We start from the raw sequence: 23,701 nt of genomic DNA, 5'->3' as shown, positions 1-23,701 counted from the left end.
GGGCCAAAGGAAAGGAAATGCTCATCTGTCAGTCTGTTTCTAAGGCAACTCTTTCGAAGTTTCATTGTATTGTGTCCTCTCACTGTATTCGTCAGATTAGGAATAATGTTGGGCAGCCGGATAGAACATTTCAGGGGGCTGCATCTGGCCCTCCAGCCATAGTTTGCCCATCACTGCCTTAGACCAATTTCGGTGGCCAAAATAATCCAGCCAACCTTGGGTCATGAGATCATAAAATTTAACAGCCATAAAGGACCCCCCCCCCCACCAATTAATGATGAGGAAAAAGAAGGGTCATAATGTCACACAGGTGGTATCTAGCCAAGTCAGGGTTTGAATACACCTAGCTAAGCTAGTCCTTGGAGGTCAGATTCAGCTCTTTCCAGCATGGTAGAATTTGGCATAGATTATGCTCTACCTTTTAGAACCTAGAAGCACTTCTGTCATGATAAAGTGTCACAGTAGGACTTTAGTGGAAGGGGAGAAAATAAAACATTTGTTCAATTAACTGATTAATATTTAAGTTGCCATTATGAGTTAAAGCAGAATGTATTGAGAATTGCACTAGTAAGGCCAAATGAGCCTTGGGCCCAGGGTACCATCCTCTGAGTGCTTAACTTTTCTTAGCAATTCCCTCTTATAGTTAATTAGCATCTATTAAGCACCTACTATTGGCCAGATACCATGCTAAGCTCTGGGAATACAGAGAAAGGCAAAAATCAATCTCTACTCCTAAGGATTTCACTGTCTAATGGGGAAGACAATATTCACAGCTATGCACAAACAAGATATTTATCGAATATATTTATATAATCTATTTATATATCTAGTTGATGGATTTGGGGTAGTTTCAGAGAGAAGGCATTAATATTAAGCAGGATTTGGAAAGGCTTATACAGAAGGTGGGACTTTAGCTGAGACTTGATGGAAGCCAGGAGATGGAGATGAGGAGGAAAGAGTTCCAGGCATGGAGGAAAGCCAATGAAAATCCTCAGGCAGGAGATGGAATTTTTGTGTGTGAGGAATGGCAGAGAAGCCAGTGTCACTGGATCATAGAATATGTAGAAGGGGGTAAAATAGTAAGAAGACTGGAAAGGTAGGATGAGGCCAGGTTATAAAGGGCTTTTAAAAGCCAAATGGAGGGTTTTATATTTGGTCTTAGAGGTAATAGAAATCCACTGGAGCTTATAAAATAGAAGAGGGGGTGATATGGTCACACTTGTTGTTTGGGGAAGATCAGTTTGACAGCTGTGGATCCTGCATGGCGGGGCACCACAAGAGTCCTACCCCTCTCTTAGAGCACCATGTTTATTGCTTCCTGCCTGTTAATTCTTCCCAAGGGCTGTCTGGCATGGCTGCATTAATAAAGAACCTTCCCCAGTTCCCTATAACCCATCCCACCTAATTCTTCCTCCTGGAGGTTTGTTCAGTGTGACTAGAACCAATCAGAGGGGCTTTCCTCTGTGCCTTCCTCTTCTTCACCTCCTTCTGGGGGTTGCTCAGCACAATTTTATTTCTTTTTACTTTGGTAGATTCACGACCACTTACTCTTCTCTTTTGCACTTACCCTGCCAACTTTGCCCTGGCTGCCTGGACTCCTGCTTATATAGCTCTGCACTCTATAATAATTTGGTTTTTAGACAGTGTAACGGAAAGGGTTGTGATATATAGGAAAATTACACAAATGAGATATTAATTGTTTGGCTTGGTATGTGGAAAAAAATGATGTAGAAATTAAACACTTGGAGATGTTGAGAGTAATAAAAAACCACCTGTCTAAATTACCCTGTGGAGCACCCAGCACAGTGATATATGTACTTAATAAATAGTTTCTGATGATATTTTATGCACATTGGAAAATCAGGTAAAAATTTCCAGCATCAACATTTCTAAAGATGTATCAGATTTTGGCAAGTATGAAATAATGAGAGAGCTAGATCATTATTCTTTATTCCTCATCTCTATCCTGCAGCAGAGTAAATAGGCAATCTGTTGTAACTCACAGATTCTCTGAGTTGGAAAGGCTTTCAGGCCATCTAGTCCAATGTACTAGTTTTCACATAATATTAAAAAACCAAAATGGGAGATCCTCCCACACATTAAATAGGCCCTCTGCAGAAAATGTACAGGGGGCTAGTCAAAATAATTGCAAAGGGCAAGAAGGCATAAATAGGTTGTGATATGCAATGTTGGAACAGCCAGGTGGCACAATGGATAGAGTACCAGTTCTGGAATCAGGATGATTCCTCTTTCTGAGTCCAAATCTGGCCTCAGACACTTACTAACTGTGTGACCCTGAGCAAGTCACTTAATCCTGTTTGCCTCAGTTTCCTCATCTGTGAAAATGAGCTGAGGAAGAAAATGACAAACCGTTTTAGTATCTTTGTCAAAAAAACCTAATGACCCAACAACAACAAAGTGTTCTGTTGGAATGAGTACTCATGTCAGTGCAGTAACTAATCCATTGAGCTTTTTAATTATTGAAGATTTTAGTATGGTGACTTTGTTATATGGGTTAGTTTTTAGAAGAGCTTTGTTCCTTAGTATTAATGGAGGTGTTCTTCATAGTTCTTGCCAATATTAAGTAGATATTGTTGTTTGTCCTTTGCATTTATCCTGCATTAATGTGTTAACTTTGTAAATGGGTAGGAGATTTATTTATATGCAAGATATTATGGAGAAAGAAATAAGTTCCACAGCTGACTGAATATTCAGGGAGAGTAAAAGTGAGGAGGTGAGAATGAATCTTGGAAGGATCATAGTACCCTTGACAGGAATAGTAAAAGAAATGGATTTGAGGGGAAGATGAGTTTTATTTTGGACATATTGAGTTTGAGATGCATTTAGGACATATATTTAAATGTCTGACGGGCACGTGGTGAAGAAGAACTGGCACTCTGGAGCTAGGGCTGGGTATGTATATCTGGGAAGCAAAGCAGAAAGATGGGAGCTGATTAGATTATCAAGTTAGAGGGTACAGAGAGAAAAGAGATGAAAGCATAGGACACAGCGTTGGGGTACATTTCACAGATAGAAAGTGCCACAGTTAAAGGACTAGCAAAGGACCCTGAGAAGGAGTGCTCAGGTAGGTTGGAGGAGAAGAAATAGTTAAGAGTGTCAAATGTTGCAAGAATGTTCAAGAATAATGAAGATTGAGAAGACACCAAACCTTTCATTTTACACTTGACAATGATCTCAGGTCATCTCTTCAGCTTCCCCAAATATCTCTGTTAAGATCAACATAACACTTCCTGAGTTCGTGTAGTTAGGTAGTAAGAGCCCAGTCACTGGACTTTGAATAGCATGAATTTCCATTTCTCCATGCTTATTTTTTTTTCAGATAATGCTTAATTTTGGTTGTAAAAGTAGGAAACATTGAACCCCATGGGGAATTTTAGTGTTTTAGCTGGTGTTAGATTTTCTTGTAATGAGTATACTGGTAGGGTCATATACCCACCATGCAATGACTGGAATGATTAAACTGAAATAGCATCTGGAAAGGGGGAAAAGAATCAGCAAGTGAGAATTGCTTTGCAAACAGTAGGTGCTCAGTATTTATAAATGTCTTTGATTAAGTGACTTACTCTAAGAGTTTAGAAGTCATTAAATTCTGCTGCTTGTTTGCTTTTTTCAACCACAGGTCCTGGATGAGATTCCTGGTAACTTTAGCCAAGTTTTCCTTTAGTCCACTTTTTTTTTTATAGAGTGACTGTAATATGGAGAAATATTGAGAAAAATCTATAAACTGAATTATCTATATTTTATCCTATTCGTATCCATAAGTACTGGTTTAATAAATAAAAATAACAAATAATAAACTGGAAGTTTAGAACAGCCTGATGTAATACATTTTTTCATGCTCTAATCTATTCCTTCTTAAAGGAAAAGTTTGAGGTTTTAGATTTCAAAAATAACTTAAAAATCTTTTTTTCTTAAAACTGGTGATTATCACAGATTTATTTTCCCCCTTTATAAATAGCTATTAGTTTTTTTGGACACAACCTCTTTCATGAGCATAGGGAATTACTGTGGAAGAATTTCCTTCATCAACTGAGGCTAGCACATTCTTTGTGACTTAGTCTTAGGAAGTTGCCTTTGAGAAGTGAGGAGTTAAGTGACTTGTCCAAGATCATATAGCCAGAATGTAGTAGATGTTAGATTTAAACCCAGGTCTTTTTGACTCAGAGACCAATGTTTAAAGTGAGGACTGATAATAGTAGATGGAAAATCCCAGAGAGAAATTCTCTTATTCAGCAAGTAAGCTTCTGTGCCCATTTTTTTTCAGTGAGTTCGGAAGTAGGTTTGAGTTTATGTTTTCCTTACCATTTCCCAACCAGCCACCTACTCATTCTCAAAATGAAATAATTAGGCTGTGTTTGTGATGCTCAAGTCTGTTGTCATGGGAATGAGTATAATGCCACAAACTCAGTATTGTAGCAAATAGGAATAAAAACGGGCTAAGAGGCAAATCCTTATAAGAAAATAAGTACAAGTTGGAAATATTGATGTCTTTTGTTCCCACCCCCCCTCCCCCATTATCCCATCATTAAATGTGGGAAAAAACCCCGAACAGGCTAACATTGGAGCAAACTTTAGTTTCAGTCATTATTATTGTATTTCTCTAGTGCTTCACTGGGTTGATTTTTAGTAGAGGAGAAGGGAGTATAACAAGAATGAGTCCAAAAAACTAACATCTTTGAGAATAATCCTTTACTGAATCTTATGACTAGAAGACATTAATTAGGCAAAAATGGAAGTATTTTCTGTAGCAGAAGTAACTCTTAAATAAAAGGGATTATGAAAGTGTGAAAAAGTGAGATATATGGTCAATTAATTGCCTATCTGTGTATAACATTGTTTTTCTCAAGTAAGGACCATTTTGTTTTTGTCTAAGGATGTTGAACATCTAGCATGGTGTTTGTTGAATTGAACTGAACTGAATTGAGTTACACTGAATTTTAACAACTTTGGCACTAATCCTGACAATCCTTCCATTCTCCATTCCTCAAAAATCTCAGATCTCAGACCAGTGGTTTAGCAATTCCACCTACCAGTTCCCTGGGATGAAATTTGTCCAAAGTCTACATTTAACACAAATTGAAATTCTTGACTTTACGGGTAGTTTGGAATCTTAAAATGTTAAATCACTCTAGGGAAAATAGCAATTTCCCAGATGAATGGGGACAGGGGTTGGGAGAGGAAGAGTAGAAAGATGGGGGCATCAGAGTAGAAAGGATTGCTTGAGGAGGCAATGACCTGACCCTCACTTCCAGTCTTTAGGTAGAGAATGGATCACCACTTGTGGCAGATGATGTTGAGGAGATTCCTTGTACAGGTACAAGTTGCACTACATGATCTTGGAGTGCCCTGTTGACCCTCAGACTCAGCATATCTGTGATTCTGTATCCATCTACTACACATGTCAGATTTAGTCTTACTGCCTGAATAACATTTAGTGCAAAGGTGTCCTTATAAAACTGTACTCACATTTTGTTACATGTAGGGAAAACACATGACTTGTGGTCATTCTCAGAGTTTAAAACACAAACAGCTTACCCCCCTCCTCATCTTACACAAACAGTCACAAGCTTTGAAAGAAAATAAATTACTGTGATTTTGGAAATGTTTTTCTGATTGCAGTGAAATGCATGTCGAATTTTTCTCCAGAGATAAGATGTTCTGTTAGCCACTGAAATAATTTATAATGTAGTTAGAACTTTCCACTTGGTCTTGAGGTTTAAAAAAAATCCCAGTATTTTTTTTCCTTCTCGTTGCACTGCATATGTTTTTTGTTCAATGAAACTTTTCTTTCCTCTAATGTTACCTTTTCAGTTCAGGTTCTAGAGGTTTATTGCGCACAATCACAAGGCACATGTACTTTCTCCTATGTATGGCAATGAGAGTTGAAACAATAATGATCTTCAGAATTCTTACAGTGGCTTTTTGTATCACTTGCTTGAACACCCAGCAATTACTTGCTAAAAATTATGCTGGGAAAGCAGATAGTTTTATATTGATGTCATATTGTGGCAGAAGTCCTATTTAAAGTAGCCAATATAAAGTGACTTGTATATTTATATTACATTAAAATATGGAAAGAGTAGCTGTTTTATTGGGAGAAAGCTGTGTCTCCTATTAAGTTTGGGTTTTCTTATTTTTCCATTTGGATTATATTCATGTTTTTTTTATTGAATGAAAAGGCTCAGGAGTAGAAACTTTTGGTCAGCCTCCCCCCACAACTCTAGGGTATTGCCCCCTTTATTTTAGTAACTAATAATTTTTTAGTTTTCTAGAAGAATGTTTTTTTTAGTTTCATTGAAAGGTTACCCTTTCACATTTATAACTCCATAAAAACCAACAACAAGGAATGGATCTTTGGAACTAGTTTTGCCATTCGAATGAGGTCATGTTTTAGAATTTTAGTGAACCACACGTTAGAGCTGGGGATTTGTTTAAATTAGACTGGGAGAAAAGCACAAAGCAGTGGAAAAAGCTCTGGGCTTTGTATGAATGAGGAGACACCTGGGGTCCGTTCCCAGAACTTCCTGCCACTTGTGAGATGTTCAGCAAGTTTTCTGTGAACTTCCCTAGCCTCTCAAAAGAGGAAAGGGGGATTAGGTAATCTAGATGGTTGTTTACCAATTTAAAAAATATAGGATTGTAGAAAAAGAGCCTTTGTGGACAGTGGTCCATGCCCCAAGGTAGTTGAGGCATAAAAGAGCATGAGATCCCTTGGAAAATTCTGAAGATATAGGTTAAGAATGTAGGTTAGAGAAGTATTAGAAGAGAGAGGTCATAATGGCATTTGAGTCAATAAAAAAAGAAATTGAGCTGCACAATTCAATTCAGGTCAATTCAATGAACATTTATGAAATATCTTACACCATACTAGACAATGTAGCTAGAAATAAAGACAAAGAATCATTAGTTGTCTGGAAGAGATCTTAGAGGTCATCTGGGTCAGCTCCCTTATTTTACAGATAAGGAAATTTAGGACTAGGTAGTATAAGTGATTAATCTGAGATCATATAAAGTAGTAAGTTTCATATATTTAGAGTTCGAAGAAAAAGTTCACCTAGGCCAATTCCCTCACTTTACAGATGAGGAAATAGAGTATAGGTGAGTTATATGGGAGGTAAAAATGAGAAAGACAGATTGAGGACAGATTGTGGAGGTTCCTGTGTACCTGACCAAAATTATACTTTATCTGAAGTCAAATCAAGTCAACAAGTGTTCATTTGGTGGCTCCTGTGAGCCAAATATTATGCTAAGAGCTGGGCATACAAGGAAAGGGAAAAAAACCCAGTCATATTCTAATAAGGGAAAGAAAACTATTTATGATCAAAATAAATTAGAAATAACCTCAGAGGAAGAAATTAGGATTAATGGGAGATTGAGAAAGGCTTTTTGCTGAAGGTGGAATTTGATATGGGAGCTGAAGGAATCCAGGGAATCTAGAAGTCAGAAATGAAGGAGAGAATTCTAGAAATGAGGAACAGTCAGCGAAAATTCATGGTGTTGGGAGATGGTGTGTTTTGTGTGAGGAACAGCAAAGAGGCCATAGTTTTGGTTGGGCTCATTAGCTGAAGATTATGTAGTTTGTAGGATAGAAAGGAAGGGGAAAATTTTTGGAGGAAAGAGCTTTTTGCATTAAGCTAGGCACAATGTAAGAAGACCTTGAATTGGAGTGATTGCAATGGGGATTACTAAGAAGGGATGTAGGTGAGAAACATTGTTAAGAAAGAAATAACAAGACCAGATATGGAGAACAAGAAAGAGGAAAGGATCCAAAAAGATGATATCAAAGTTTCAGATCTGGCAGACTGAGAATAAATTTGCTTTTGGTAAAAATAGAAAAAGTTACCAGAAGGAGTTCATTTTTGGTAGAAGATGATTTCACTTTTAGGTAGATTTGGAGATAGCAAAAGGAATTCTTTGAACAATAAGGATAAATATGGTGTAGTTGGTGATTTCATTAGGATTGGGAACTCTCAGTATGGGAACTCACTCTATCAAATCAGATGAACCTGTCTAGGACTTAATAGATTAATTTCTAGGGAGTTGTTTGAGGCATATAGAGAGTTATCTAGGAGTCACACAGCTAGTATGTGAGGGAATTTGAATTTGAACTCATGTCTTTCTAAGATCAAGCCCAACAATCTATCCTCTATAAACTGACTACAAATTTGAGAGATAAAAGGAAGTATATTTCGGTTAGATGTTTATATATAACATAAAGTATACACATATTCTTGCACTGATTCCTTTTCTATTTCTCTTCTGTAGAACGAGGTTCTGCTCGGGACTTGATTACTAAAGACATCACTGATACTTCCATTGGAGCATATTGGACATCAGCTCCAGGGATGGTTCGTGGTTACAGAGTCACATGGAGATCCCTTTATGATGATGTTGAGGCTGGAGAAAAGAGTGTTCCTGGAGATGCAATTCACACTGTGATAGAAAATCTACAGCCAGAGACCAAATATAAGATTTCAATATTTGCTACCTACAGCAGTGGGGAAGGGAATCCTTTGACTGGAGAAGCTACAACTGAATGTAAGTAGCATTTTACGTTGTTAACATTTATTATCCTTTGGATTCTGACCAATGAGTATTAATAGATGTTCAAAGTGTGAACTTGTATAGTTCATTCTCCAGTCTACACTTATTTGCTTCATATTAAAACAAGACACAGTAATAGGAAGCACAAAAAGGATCAGATAATTGGAGCTTTAAGATACTTTTAGAGGCCACTGGATCCAAACTTCTCTTCCATTTTGCATCAGAAAAATAAAGCCTGAAGATGGCAAATGACTTGTCCAGAGTCACACAACTAATAAGTATCTGAGGCAGGATTTTTAAATCAAGTTCAATTGACTCCAAGTCCAGGCTGGTCTCTACCTATTAAACTATACTGTTTATTTCAAGTAAGTTTAGTACCTACAAGTATTGAGAAAAAGGAAAAATGTGAGAAAGGATCAAAGAGCCAAGGAGCACTGCTCCATCACTTTCCCAGAAAGGGGAAAAAAACCCCAGAAAACCTCTTTCCACTACTTACTTCCACTCTAGTTAGGTCATGTGTAGTTTTCTTCAAGTTAGTCTCCATAGCTCACCCATAAAGATCCCTTAAATGTTGGAAGTAAAGATTATACATCATTTATTCCAAGTGTAACGCCACATCTAAGGGCCAGTGGAAGTGTTGTGGACCAAGGGGAAATGTTTTGAAGTGATGAGGTCTAACCTTTCAACATCAGAAAGCTGCTTCTTTAACCCAAAGACTCACTGTTGCCCATTTTTCTGACTTATTATTCTGTCTAGAGCTGAATCAGAGAGAATCAAGTGAAATAACAAGTTGTTGAATGAGAATGATTATTAAGGAATTATCAAGGATAATTAATTAGGTAGACTCCTAGTAATAGATTGGCCATATGCCTCAAGCTACTGTCATTGTTTTCAATCTGGGATTTCAGAGTCTACCAGTCTACACTCTGTAAGTGAAGCAGAATGGAGAAAGTGTTGAAAAGAGGGCATGCATCTTTATGGTGTTTTATTAAAAAGAAGAGGATGAATTGGTCAGGCCATTCTTTTGGAAAGGGTGGAGGAATGCAGTGATTGACATCACTGATTTTTCTTCCCTCCAGTTTGTTTGCTTAACAATTGAGTTAGTGTAAATGAACATTCTCAGACAAAGAAATATGGTTTTGGCTTGTGTCAAACATAACCAGATTTTCTATAGTTCCACATAATTTAGCAGAAAATTAAATTTTGTAGAATATTGATATAGTTGGTTTCCGCAGTCAATTTAATATTGTATCTGGAATGTGCTGGCTATTGTTTAAGGATGTGTATTCTGATTGGATTTTGGCAGAAGTTCAGTTGATGTAAAGATAAGTAATGTGTAGTGAATGAAAATAATGAGTGAAACTTACAATTAATTTCTTTGATCATTAAAAGCAGCTCATTCCTGTGTTTTGGAAGTTTGAAAAAGTAGGTGTTTAAAGATCGACAAACATTAGTATTTGCCAGAGTTCTTACTTTAAAAATCCTATATCTCCTTGAAGGTAGAAATCCAATAAATTCTTGAATAGAAATGTGCTAATAACAAAAAATTTGTGGGATAGCAGAAATATGAAATTGCCTTTTGCCTCTCTATAGCTGAGTCACAGTGCTTTCTGAATAATCATTTGTTGACCAATTGGTTTTGTTTGTGAATTTAAAGGGCCCCTCTGGACTGTGAAGCAGTTGAGTAATATTGAATTCCATTGTTGATTGAGAGTCAACTGCTTCAAAAGTTGAAGTCAGGGTACTAGTTAAAGGGAGAAAGAAGTTATTTTGTTCCACTAGCCATCTTTGAACTTTTTGTTTTTTGAACTTCTGCTGTGGAAGATAACAATTGAGAAAATATCAAAAAGTTGTGATAGTTAAGGGCCAATGTGTCTAGGCCACATATATAAATGGCCTATACACACACGCACACACACACACACACACACACACACACACACACATATTTATTTATTTATTTGGAGCTTAGATGGGACTAACAAGGCATTTGATTTCAAAAGTATGGAAAATTTCATGCTTTCTTCTTTGCTTTTAGTAGGGAACATTTTGTTGAGTGATTTAACTTTCAGCTAAATAGCTCTGGAAACACTGTAAAGCCTAGGAATATGGTGGAATTCTTTTACAATTTTGAATTGGAGCTGAGGCTAAGATGCCAGTAGATGAGGAGCTAATATATATATATATATATATATACATGCATGCATATACATGTACATATGTGTGTATATATGTGTGTGTGCATGCATGTATGTGTCTGTTTTCCTCATTCGAGAGAGCAAGTTCAGTGGTATTGCTACCTCTACTTGGAGGCATCCTGTAGAGTAGAGGAGAACTCAGTAACATGGGGTGGATGGGTGAAGAAGGAGAGGGACCCTAGAATTTTAGACTTGTCAATGCCACTTGTCAATGCCAGCTATTTGCATAAGTCATCCTAATGGCTTTTTCCAAAAGCTGAGGATCAGTTAATTATTCAGCATGAGATATGCAGAAATTTGCTGAAGTCTTCTCCTTCTGTTATTTACTGTAGTTTATTACAAAGAAAAAACATAACCAAGAAGCCTGCAAAATATCACAGTCCAAAGCATGAAATTTGAAAGTCTGGTTTAAACATATTTAGGTTTTTAAGCATTTGCACAGTCTGGGAATCTTAGCACTAGTGTCAGGGGAGTGGTAACAGATTTTTGGAGCACAAGTTGCTATTCATAACAGCACCCATGGATTTTTTATATGATCATATTACATTCTTCTGAACTTTGAAGATCAGTGAAATTAGACTGGGCATATTGTGTAAGAAGAAGAGATTTGATACTCATTCTGAAAAGGTTTGATTTTTTTTTTTTAGTATTAAAGTATAAACTAGTTCTAGGAATATAATGGCCAGAGCTCATTTCACATGAGAGCAAGTCATGATGGAATGGTAAACAGTGTGCTCAATTTGGCATTAGGAGATCTGGATTCAAATTCATTTCTACTACTTACTACTAAGGTGAACTTGGACAAGTCATTTAACCATTCTGGGACTTCTTTTTTCTTTTGTAAAATGGAGGGGCTGTATTAGACCTTGGAAGTTCTTTCAGGGCCTAAATCAGGGTTTTTTAACCTTGTGTCCACAGACCTACAAGGTGTTGATATATAGATTTCAGGGGATTTTTGAACTTGCTTAAGAAAAAACAACATCTTTATTTTCACTAACTATTTGAAATTTGGCATTTCTTGCCATTATGAATTAAAAAACAAAACAAAACCAAAAAACCCTCAGAATTCTTCTAAAGAGGGGTCTTTAGATTTCACCAGACTGTCAAAGGGCTCTTTGAGGAATTCTTGCTCTAAGTATATGACCTTTTAAGCCTTTCCTAGCACTGGCCAGGAACATATTTTAAACCACATTTGTAGTAGTTGATTAGAATCAGAATCCTGACCCAGTGGTCACCTCAATGAATGCTGATATCATCTTTTCTCAAGATCCCAAGCAAGCAAGACATTACAGTTTTTTCTTTTTAATGGGAAAAGTTTTAAGTTTCTTGTTACTCAAACTGCTTCATCATCTTCTAGTAGTTTATAATAATAGAAAATTGTGAGTTAAGCTATTCTGAATACATTGTAGATGAAGGTATCTTTGATTCTTTATGTGTAGTCTCAATTTACTCACTTCTCTTCTCTTCTTTTTATATCTACTATCACTAGACATAATGGAATACAGCTCCACTAAAGACCCAATTTAAGATTTTGTATTTACTTTAAAAAGTTTTGTGGCAAAGCATTCAGTTTTTTTACCCTTCATAATCCCCTGCTGCAAAAGTTCCTAACCCAGGGTCTGTGAACTTGCTTAAAAACTATTTTGGTCATAGTATAGCATAATAATTAGCTTATTTTAAAATTCTACATATTTTATCTCACACATTTAGAAACATTATTTTGAGGAGTCCATTGGTTTCACTAGACTATCAAAGTCATCCATGACACAAAAAAGGCTCTGTTCTTGGTTATTGTGGTAGAATACCACTTAGTTTTTCTTTTCTTGGAGTTTCTTGATGCATTCATCTAGCTAGACAATTTTACCTTTCTTTACCACTGTCCATAAGGGATCAAGAGCAGGAAACGGCTATTTTTCCTAGTATAGCAGTTTATACCTGGCATTAGGCCAGGCCAGATGTTACCAGCTCAAATGAGGAAAGAAGGGAACATCCCTGGCAGAATATTTCTATACAAATTCATCTTTGGTTGATGTTTTACTTAAAAATTCTCCACTTGGATAAAAATGAAAAACTAATATATCTTAAAAGTTTATTACTATTTATTTTCATTTTTTGAGATCTATAATTTTTTTTGGGCATTGGAAGCTCTCAGTGAGGAAATTTCATTCATCAACACATATTTGCAACTTAGAGTGTTTAAGAGTTGTCTTGGACTCTGACATTAGGTTAAGTGTCAGAGAGGGGGTCTTGGCCTTCATTTTCCCAAGGCAGAGGCAAGCTATCTAAAATACATCATGCTTCCTTTCTGTTCTCTTTATGACCTTCTCTATTATTTTTTCTCTCTCCTTTTCTCCTCATCTTCCTCCTCCTTCTTTCTCTTTCTTTCCCTCCCTTTCCCTCTCTTTCCCTCTCCCCCTTTCTCCTCACCCTTTTCCTCTTCACTTTTTTCCTCTTTTCCCTCCCCTCTTCTGTATTTTGTTTGCCTTCTTTCACCTTCTCTTGCCTTCCTTTTTCTCCTTTCCTTGCCTCCCATTCCTTTCCTTTCCTTTCCTTTCCTTTGCTTCTCCTTCCCTTCCTCCTCCTTCTCCTCCTCTTTCTCCCTTCTTCTTTCTCTCAAATAGTAAGGGGAAATTCTTAATCACTTTTCCTAAGAGCTTACAACCTATTCCTATAAAAATGATTCTAACCTTTTGAAGTATCTAATACATGAACAAGGTCAAATACAAATGTTAACAGTATTGGCTGTCTATAAAGTAAAGAACAGAAGTTACTTGGTCTCTTAGAAATTTAATTACTCTTTCATTAAATAAAAATCCCCTAAATATGAGAGAAAGGTTATTTTTGCCCATGATGTTCATTATGCCTTGAGTACTTTCCACATGAAAGATTCTTATCAGATTTAGTTTTTACAAACCTGATTTAAAAACTGTGGCGATATTATATTATGACATCGCTTCCTATTCCTCTTCTTTACATTTTCTTAGGAGAAAACACAAGCTACTTCATTAAAAACTTTTATTCTGGCTAAAGTCATTGTGTGGGTCACTCTTGTACTCCTTGCAACTGCCCCTGCAAAATTCCTTTGCAGAACTAACAGCTGTAAAATTCTGCAAGGCATTTGATTTTAGGAGAAATTCTTTACAGATGGAAGTAGGATAAAATTTCTAAAAGCTTGTCCCAGGAAAAGGATGTTTTCTTTTATAAATTCCTTAGCAATCAACTAGGAAATCCATAAAATTCAGACATAATTTTGGGGAGTAGGCAAGAAAGGTCTCAGCATCTCCTATTATTCTCAGTTTTTGATAGATTAAAATGCTGAACTATGAAATATTATGATCCCTGAAATTCATATCGAGCTTTGAAATATGGAGAACATTTTATAAACATTGTCTTATTGGAGCCTCACAAGAACTGTGTGAAGTGGGTAGTAATGGTATTATTGTTATTATTTCCATTTTATGCATGGGAAAGTTAAAGTTCAGAGAAGTTGTGACTTGTCAGCAGTCAGCAAATTTTAGGGGGCAGAATTCAAATTCAGGTTTTATAAATTCTGGTCTATAACTGTATCCACTAGGCTATTCTGCCTTCCCTATATTAGTACTTGAATATCAAAGAACAGATCATTCTTCTTTGCTTAAATGATGCTTTATTATTGTACAAAATGTTTTGTTTTTTATTGACACATATTTTAATTTGACTTTGCATCCTACAGTATCTCAAAAAGCAAGGACTCTGAGAGTTGATGATGAGACTGAAACAACAATGAGAGTCACGTGGCAACCAGCACCTGGTAAAGTTGTGAACTATCGTGTCGTGTACAGGCCTCGAGGAGGAGGAAGACAGATGGTGGCCAAAGTGCCACCCACAGTCACATCGACTGTGCTGAAACGACTTCAGCCTCAAACCACATATGACATCACAGTGCTTCCAATTTACAAGACAGGGGAAGGAAAGCACAGGCAAGGATCAGGAACCACATGTAGGTATATTTTTAAAGGTGCTTTTAAAGCTCTCAGAATCCTAGAACCATAGAGTTTGAGCTCCTAAGAGACTTACTAGTTTAACCTATACCTGAATGAATACGTCATCTACATTATAGATGTAGGTGGTCATCTAGCCTTTGCTTGAGAATCTACGGTGTTGGTGAATCAACTCTGTCCCAGAGTCCTTTCCATTTTTAGATAACCAATCATTAGGGAGTTTTCCCTTAAACACCAATTCTAAGTCTGCTTTTCTGTAATTCCTACTCCTTGCTCTGGGTTCTGCCTTCCAAGGTCAGGAAGAACAAGTTTGTTTCTTCCCCATGACAGCCTTTCAAATACTTGAAGGCTATTAATGTACCCTCCTCCTCCATCCTGTTTCCTTTCCAAAAAGTTTTCTTTCCTCCAGACTAAATACTGACAATTTCTTCCAACAATGCTCACGTGGAATAATCCAAAGTCCTTTATCATGCTGGCTGCTCTTCTCTGGATACTGCTCATCATTCTATTTTCTTTCCCAAATGGCCATACTCCATCCAGCCAGTACAACATATAATGGGACTCTTGCCTTACTAGTCCTGGGCACTCTGCCTGTCATGAGGTAGCCTAAGATTTCATTATCTGTTTTTGGCTGCTACACCCCACTCTTGATTCATGTTGAGCTTACAGTTTATTGAAAATGGCAAAGAAAGAGAATGGAATTTAACTTGGTATATAAGCATTTATAAGAAAAGCTGACTATGATTCTCTTATCTCTCATCCTAACTTTTTGTTCTTCAGTCTTCTTTTCTCCTCTTTTCTCTTCAAAGTAGGCATCTTTTTTTCTTTCTTTCTCTACACGCTTTCCCACTGTGATCTTACATCATTGCCTGGCTTTAGTTATTGCTTCTTTCTACACATATCATTCAAATTTCCATCTCCAACTTCAGCCTATTTCACTGAATTCCAAATTTCTTACTTATTAGATATCTATCCCTAGATGTCTTGCCTATACCTTGAATTCAACATGTCCAAAGCTGAGCTCCTCATTTCCCATTCAAAACTGCCCCTGCTCCTAACTTTTCTAGTCCTTTTTGTTGGGATTCCTATCTTCTTAGTGATCCATGCTTGAAATCTTGGAGTTTCCTTTGATTCTCTACTTTTCTTCACCTTGTTCAATCTCCAGCTTGCCAAATACTGTTGATTTTGCACCTTAAATATTCCTTATATCTATCTTTTTCTTTTTTCTCAAACAGTACACTAATTCATAGTCTCATTATGTCTCACTTGGGCTAATGTGATAGTCAAACTAATCTCTTTGTGTGGAGTTGACTTTGATAAATGGAGGGCTACACTCATTAAAATGAAAAAAAAAAACTGCTGTGGGCAGGTAGGTGGTACAATGGATAGAGTACATGACCTGAAATTTCAGACACTTACTAGTTGTGTGCCTCAGGCTGGTCACCTAACCCTTTTGGCCTCAACTTCCTTATCTGCAAAATGATCTGGAAAAGGAAATGGCAAGCTTTACCAACAAAACAAAAGAAAACCCAAATAGGTCATGAAGAATCAGACACTGAATGATAACAAAAGCAGGCTACTGCATATCTGATGTTTTCCCCTCTTTAATTTACTCTTTACACTGCAGACAGAATAATCTTTCTATTGCATAGGTCTGATCATATCACTTCAGAGGCAGCATAGCATAGTGGACAGATCACTGGGTCTAGAGTTAGGAAGGTCTGATTTTGGTGCTGCTTTAGACTTATGGACTGTGTGACCATAGGCAACTCATAACCATTCTTGACCTCATTTCCTGATTTATTGAATGAGGGGCGTGGATTAGATGATATCTAAGGTCCCTTATGGTTCCAAGTTTAAGATCGTGCTAAACTTTAAGTGGTTCCCTGTTTTCTATGGGATAAAGCAGTACAAAATCTTGGTCTGATATTCAAGACCTTCTGTAATCTGATGTCAACATATCTCCCCAGTCTCATTTATTCTTCTTGGAATCCATTATAGACAAATTGAACTAAGAACCCATTTCTTGGTCTCACTCCTTGTTTGCCCACCTCTGCACATTTTTTTTCAGGCCATAATTAATGCCTGGAATGTATTCCTTCCACATTAGATCTTGGAGTTCTAATCTTTTCCTTCCTGCAAAGGTCAGTGTAGTTGCCACTAATTCTGTGAAACCTTTCCCTGGTCCTTCACCTAGAAACCCAGAAATGATTTATCCTCTCCAGAATCTCTTCCCTCTTTTGTTGGTACTTCTCCCAAGCATTTATTCTATTCTAACTTGTATTAGTTGTTTTGTATGTCTTATTCAGCAATTTGCTGCTAGATTTTAAGCTCCCTGAAAACAGGGATGCTTTTATTTTTATATCATTAGTGCCTTGCACAGTGCCTAGAACATAGTAAATGCATATTAAATCAAATGGAATTGAAGGGAAGTAGATTGAATTCTTTGAAGGCAAGGACTATTTCATTTATATTTTCTGGATTCACAGCACTGAGCACAGTAGCACACCCATAGCAGGTGCTTAATAAATGCTTATCAATTGATTTTTCATCCTCTGTCCCCATGCAGTGAGTTAGTATGGCATTATGGATAAAGAACTGAATTTTATCCCAGGAAGATCTGTGTTCAAATCCTACCTACTGGCCATATGATTCTGGGCAAGTCACTTAGAGACAACTCTCTAAGACTCCAAATTATAGAGGAGGAGCTTATATGCACTGGTGGAGAGAATTTCTTCCCTTGGGATTTCCCTTTAGCAATGAAATCCCAGGTCCAGTCCCTGGTCCTACTGCTTAACATAGTCCACCTGGCCATAACAGGTATATAATGCATATTTACTGAATTCAACCGAGTTAAGTTCAGTGCTAGAACTGTTGACAAAGGTCTAATATATCCATGAAAAGACTTCATATTTCATATACATAAAAATAATAATAATACTTTTTTTCTCTTTTCAGTATCCAAATTCAAAATGCCCAGGAACCTCAAAACATCTGACTCAACCATGTCAAGCTTTAGAGTCACTTGGGAACCAGCGCCTGGGGAAGTTAAAGGCTACAAAGTCACTTTCCATCCTACAGGAGATGATCAGAGGCTTGGGGAATTAGTCGTTGGTCCCTATGACAATACTGTTGTTTTGGAGGAACTTAGGTATGAGATAATTTTATTCTTTTTTCATTTCTAATTTACATAATTTATTGAAATTAGCAAAACCTAAATTGGAAAACATGTTTGATTTTTCACTTTACTCTCCAGGAAAAGGGTTTATAAAACTGCTAGTGGGTCGATATGAAAGCTACTTTTCTAAGGCTTACTGTGCCTTTAAATTCTGTTGCTGTGAACAACCCAAACTGTAGTTTTGGAAATTATCAAGCATAAGCGGCTTTCTGTAATACTTTGTCATATTTTGACAACTTTGTAGGATGGCTTCTTTTAGCAGCAATACCTTGTTTTAAAGAAAAAAAGAAGTTTCCAGTTTCTTACATTTTGCCAAGAGTAGTCCACACTCAGGGTGTTGCCATTATGTAGTAGAAAACCCTCTCCAAATGTGGAGGTTACTGTTCCCTCTGAAAATGACCAGATGACTCATTCTGAAATCCTGAGTGAGTCTTCTTCCAATTTGAGACACAGGAGAAGGCAAGACTTTGTGTTTTGTGCTAGTGGGGCAGAAGAGGGGAAGGGTGGGTTATTAAAGTCCTTGCTCCAGGCTCTGCAATGGAAAACAAGGAAGTTTAAGAATGAATGGAGGGTGACCATTCATTATAATAAGAATAATAAGCTACTGTGCTCTTGATGACTATATTCTTGATCTGCTACTAGCTCATGTTGCCTTTCCTGATGCAGGGGAGAGAAGCTGGCCTTTATGTCAGGACAACCTGAGTTCAATTCTTGCCTCTGACACCTATTAGTTATGTGACCAGAGACAAATCACTTCATCTGTTAGTGCCCAGAGAGCTATCCAAGGCTATAAGTCATAGAAGTGCTAGAGATCAGCATTGATAGAAAAAGAAACTCCATACTTGGGACTCATTTGTTTTATTTATTAAAAATAGTCCTTTAGAAGTTTCTTCATTTGTACAATAATATGGAAATTATATTTAATTAAAAAAACCTCATGCTTTCCATTTTAGAATCATTACTGTGTATTGGTTCCAAAGCAGAAGAGTGGTAAAGGCTAGGCAAATGGGGTTAAATGATTTGCCCAGGGTTATGCATCTAGGACCAGATGAGGCAAGATTTGAACACAGGAGCACCTGTCCCTGGGGCAGGCTCTCTATCCATGGTGCCACCCAACTACCTTGACTACCTTTTAATAATGTGAAAAAGAAAGAATAAAATTCTTTATTTGGATAGTTAAACCAACTCCTTCTTAGCTAACCTATATATATATATATATATATATATATATATATATATATGGCCATTTAAAAAATATTGCAGGGCAGGCACAACCTACAAAGTGAATGTTTTTGGAATGTTTGATGGAGGAGAAAGTTCACCACTGATTGGACAAGAAATGACAACTCTTTCAGATTCAACTGTTATACCATTTTTGTCCAAAGGTAAGCAACTTATGAGAATTTCAATTAATTTGGATGCTTTAAATTTAGACAGTTTAATTGTTACATAAAAAACTTCCAAAATAATTTTTAAACTAAATGTTGACATTTTTAACTAAAAAAATGGAAAGAATTATAGGTTAATTTATGTACTATGTAAATTTATAACTATATATTTCTACTAGTCCATATAATTAGTCATCTGTTAAAAATGAGCTAACATTAAGTTCTTTGAATGTCTTTAAATGTTATATAAATATAATCAATGATCATGTAGGCAGAGTGTTTCTCAAACTCTAGTGCCTCATGTAAATGTCAGATATTACTATATTGTCCAAAGTCTCACTGGCATTTACACTGTTGAAACCTAGGATTACTTTTTGTTACTGAGACATTTCATCATATATTATTTTGCTTATTATTATTATTTTTACCATATAGTACCAGACTATTAGTACATCATTATCTAGTCTTGCTACTTTTTATTAAATTGATGCAGTTAATGCAACTTTACCCCTCCCCTAATACCTGAAATATGCTTTTAATAAAGAAAATGTATGAAAAATGTCAACATGTAAGGTTTAGTTTTTGTGAAATAGAAATAGATATTAGAGCTTATTTAGCAGATGCTACAGGAAAAAAATTAAATGCATTTTAAATGAAGAATCACAGGATTTCAGGTCTCAGGATCTGGAGAGATTTACTTAATGGGTTTGTCACTCTGAATCAGAGTAATCAGCAAGATTGGACCAGTTAAGAGAATTTTGTCAGCCAAACTGTTGTGTAGAAATAATTTTTTTGCAAGTCTTACCCTCATGCCATCAAATATTATATATGAAATGATAAAACATAGCTCAATGAATAGAGGGTAGACCTTGAAGAATGGAAGCTCTGGATTAAAATTCTGCTTCTTGACCCATTCTAGCTTTCTGACTTTTAAGTTCTCAGTGCTCCTGGCAACCCTCTAAGGTTGTAAGTTAAAGACGAGTTGCTGAAAGACATTTTTACACTGAGAACTCCCCATACCATTGACTTCCTTATCCTCTTCCATTAGTACCCAGAGCATATTTGAAATCCATTTTAACTTCTTTAGGGGGGACAGGATTATATTTAAACAATCATGATTTTTAACCATCAGATACTTAGAATAATTAAAGTACTAGACTGGCTATATGGAACATTAATGGAATCATAATAGCTTTTAAGTATGATGAATGTGATAGTTTTTCTCAATGGAATTTCTTCCTTATAAAGATTAGAAGTTGTCATAGCAAGAAGCCAAAAAATAAACAACTGGTAACAACTTCTAGGAAAATAGAGGATAGTTTTTGGATGAGTAATATTAACTTTAATTAAAGAATTAAGTCTGTTTTATAGAAATGTTCTATTATTTAACTTATGATGATATTAACTGACTCATATTTTTGTTCCCTAGCTTGTGAACTGAGGAGATCTGAAATGATTCTTTTTCCATAGCATCCCAGCCTTGTATAAATGTTTGTACTTGTGTTTCTACATCTCCTCACTTGTGTGTTTGTTTGCATATCTCCTCCTAAATTATGTTCCTTTTTTCTCATTTTTTAAATGTGCACACTCCTCTGCCATCTGTATTTATCCAATTGCATTATAAAGTAAAGAACAGTGTTTACAAAACTGGTAATTATGAAAACGTTTGCATGGTAAATAAGATGAAACATTGGCATAGGACATTAACTGGCTATTTCTAGCAGAATGGGTTTGTATTTAAGCAATCTTGTGAATAGTTACCTCTCATATTTGGTATAGCAAAATTTTAAAAATAGGTGAATCAATTTCTAGCCCATACATTTTCATCAGCCCACTCCATCCATACTTTGACATTAAAAAAAAGAAACAACCTTACCATCTTTTTTAGTATCAATACTGTGTATTGGTTCCAAGGCAGAAGAGCATTAAGAGTTAGGCAACTGAGGTTAAGGGATTTGTCCAGGGTCACACATCTAGGAAGTATCTGAGACCAGATTTGAGCCTAGGACCTCCTGTTTCTGGCTCTGGCTCTCAATCCACTGAGCCACCTATCTTCCTCCACTTTTTAACATTTTTGTGATGATATGACTGCTGCCAGTAACCAGATGTTATTAAAAAAACAATCCTAATGTTTTAGGTCATATTTGAAAATTTTATTAAAATTTCTAATTCCCAAAGGTGAGGTAACTTTAAAATAAGCCTAATTTTAAAAAAAATTTGAGCCTGTGCTCATTTGCCTTGTTAATTTGATATACCAAACACTAGAAGACTTAATTTCTATGATTGAGACTAACATGAGTAAGTTCAATAAAAACAAAAATGCTCAACTGAGGGATATCCTTTGAAATAGTGATTGCTGGAAAGACCTATTCTTATTGATACAACTTGAAGTTCATCAATGGGATGGTGATTTGTGTTTTATGGATATATTTCCTGTGATGGCCCTGATTGGGTAATGGTATAATGGTTGAGGCAAGGAGGCCAGAGTGAGCATCCAAGTATTAGCAGAGGGAGGAGATACAGGAATAAAGGAAATCTAGACATCACTTAATGTCTTTCATGCTCATGTATGCCTTTTGATTATTGCTGCATCAGGAATGGAGTGTTTCACCAGAGCAGAAGCTGACATTGTACTGCTGGTGGATGGTTCTTGGAGTATCGGACGGGCTAATTTTAAAACCGTCAGGAGTTTCATTTCACGTATTGTTGAAGTCTTTGAGATTGGCCCCAAAAGAGTACAAATCGGTAGGCCCTGCTAATATTGAAGACTTTTGTACATTTCTTTTTATTCTCCTCTCAGTAAACTAATGACAGTTGCATTATTTAAGCCCTTGCTCAGTACAGTGGGGATCCCAGAACAGAGTGGCAGCTGAATGCTCATAAAGACAGAAAAAGTCTGTTGGACGCAGTGGCTAACCTACCATACAAGGGAGGCAATACACTGACAGGTAAATGCTGACCTCCTGTTGTTCTTTAAATCCTATTTAAAAAAAAAGATTTATGTAAGTAGTAATGAACATATCTGTCTTTTAAAAATCATACCAGGAATGGCTTTGAATTTTATTCGCCAAAACAACTTTAGGCCACAGGTTGGCATGAGACCTCGAGCTCGCAAAATTGGTGTTCTCATCACTGATGGAAAATCACAGGATGATGTAGAAGCTCCTTCAAAGAAACTAAAGGATGAAGGAGTAGAACTCTTTGCTATTGGTGAGTACCACAAATAATGGCAGCAACCCAATAGCAGTGCCTTTAAGATCTCAAGGGTTTGTGATTTTGTGAGCATGACTAGTCCTTCCCATGACATTGTGGAGCCCCTTTATGTCTGACTAGATGATCTTTACAGGACATTGTGGCCCAAAAGATTGATGACCTGGGGACAATTTTCTGGTGAGGAACTTCTCTGAGCTTAGCTAGGCTTGTCCATCTTGGAATTGTATTTGACATCCTTATAGCTTGGAAGAACTATCAGATACTCTTCTCTACTGGTATAGCCTTCATGCCCCATTGAGATATTGGGAGAAGAGGGAAAGGAAAAGGAAAAATTATTTTTATTTGATGCTTGCAATGTATCAGACTCTATGCTAAATGGTTTGCAAATATTACTTTTATTTGATCTTCAAAACAACTTTGTGAGGTAGAGCTATTTTTCTCTTTTTGCAATTGAAGAAACTGAGACAAACAGAGGTTACATGTCTTGCCCTGGAACACACAGCTAGTAAGTATCAGAGGCCAGATTCGGTCATACCTTCCTGACTCCAGGCACACTGCATTGTGTTCCATAGCTGCCTTTATTCATTGGAGTAGACCTTTTTGGAAGGAATGATATAAATGGAAACATAAGGATTTTCTGGTTTTAAAAAAAGGGTTGACAGCATTTAGCATAATCTAATGTATTAGTCTCCCCTCTTAAAACGGAAGCTCCTTGACTGACATTCTAATCCATTTTACTTTTGTCTTTGTATCTCTAGGACTTATCTTATCAAAGGCCTGACTTATGTGTTTCATAAGTACTGAGTGATTGATTGATTTCCAGTAGGGAGAAAATGATTTTAGATCTTTGAATGTACACAATCAGCCTTTTACTGACCAATTTAGAATTTTTATTTTGTCCAATTTACCTCCTATTGAAATAAAACCATTAATAGGCTATTAAAAAGGAAAATAGTAGGATAGACATTAGACATTTACTGTTAGTAAGATTTAGGAAATTTCCTGTTTAGATTTTTTTTCTCATTTCTTTACTCCTTTCCTTCTCAGTCCTAATAATCCTACCACCACTGTGACTCACTATGGCACTTATGGCTCAATTTAAAATCCCTGTAACTTCCTAGACAAAAATATCTGTCCCTGGTTATCAACTCTTATCCACCACATATGTGGTCTTTCCCA

At 36.5% G+C, this 23,701-nt stretch overlaps 1 protein-coding gene across 1 annotated transcript in view; it reads left to right on the top strand.

Moving 5' to 3' along the window:
• The window catches only part of COL12A1 (collagen type XII alpha 1 chain), a 140,770-nt gene that overhangs the window by 41,894 nt on the left and 75,175 nt on the right, over nucleotides 1–23,701 (top strand). Inside the window, exons 13-19 of the mRNA XM_044675365.1 lie at nucleotides 8,287–8,559; nucleotides 14,476–14,742; nucleotides 17,702–17,894; nucleotides 19,185–19,306; nucleotides 21,905–22,054; nucleotides 22,138–22,257; nucleotides 22,355–22,519. Of these exons, the coding sequence (XP_044531300.1) occupies nucleotides 8,287–8,559; nucleotides 14,476–14,742; nucleotides 17,702–17,894; nucleotides 19,185–19,306; nucleotides 21,905–22,054; nucleotides 22,138–22,257; nucleotides 22,355–22,519 (1,290 nt within the window). The remainder of the gene's footprint in view (nucleotides 1–8,286; nucleotides 8,560–14,475; nucleotides 14,743–17,701; nucleotides 17,895–19,184; nucleotides 19,307–21,904; nucleotides 22,055–22,137; nucleotides 22,258–22,354; nucleotides 22,520–23,701) is intronic.

Source organism: Gracilinanus agilis, chromosome 4 (assembly GCF_016433145.1).
Source record: "Gracilinanus agilis isolate LMUSP501 chromosome 4, AgileGrace, whole genome shotgun sequence".
Taxonomy (NCBI): domain Eukaryota; kingdom Metazoa; phylum Chordata; class Mammalia; order Didelphimorphia; family Didelphidae; genus Gracilinanus; species Gracilinanus agilis.
This window is presented reverse-complemented; position numbering and strand designations above follow the sequence as displayed.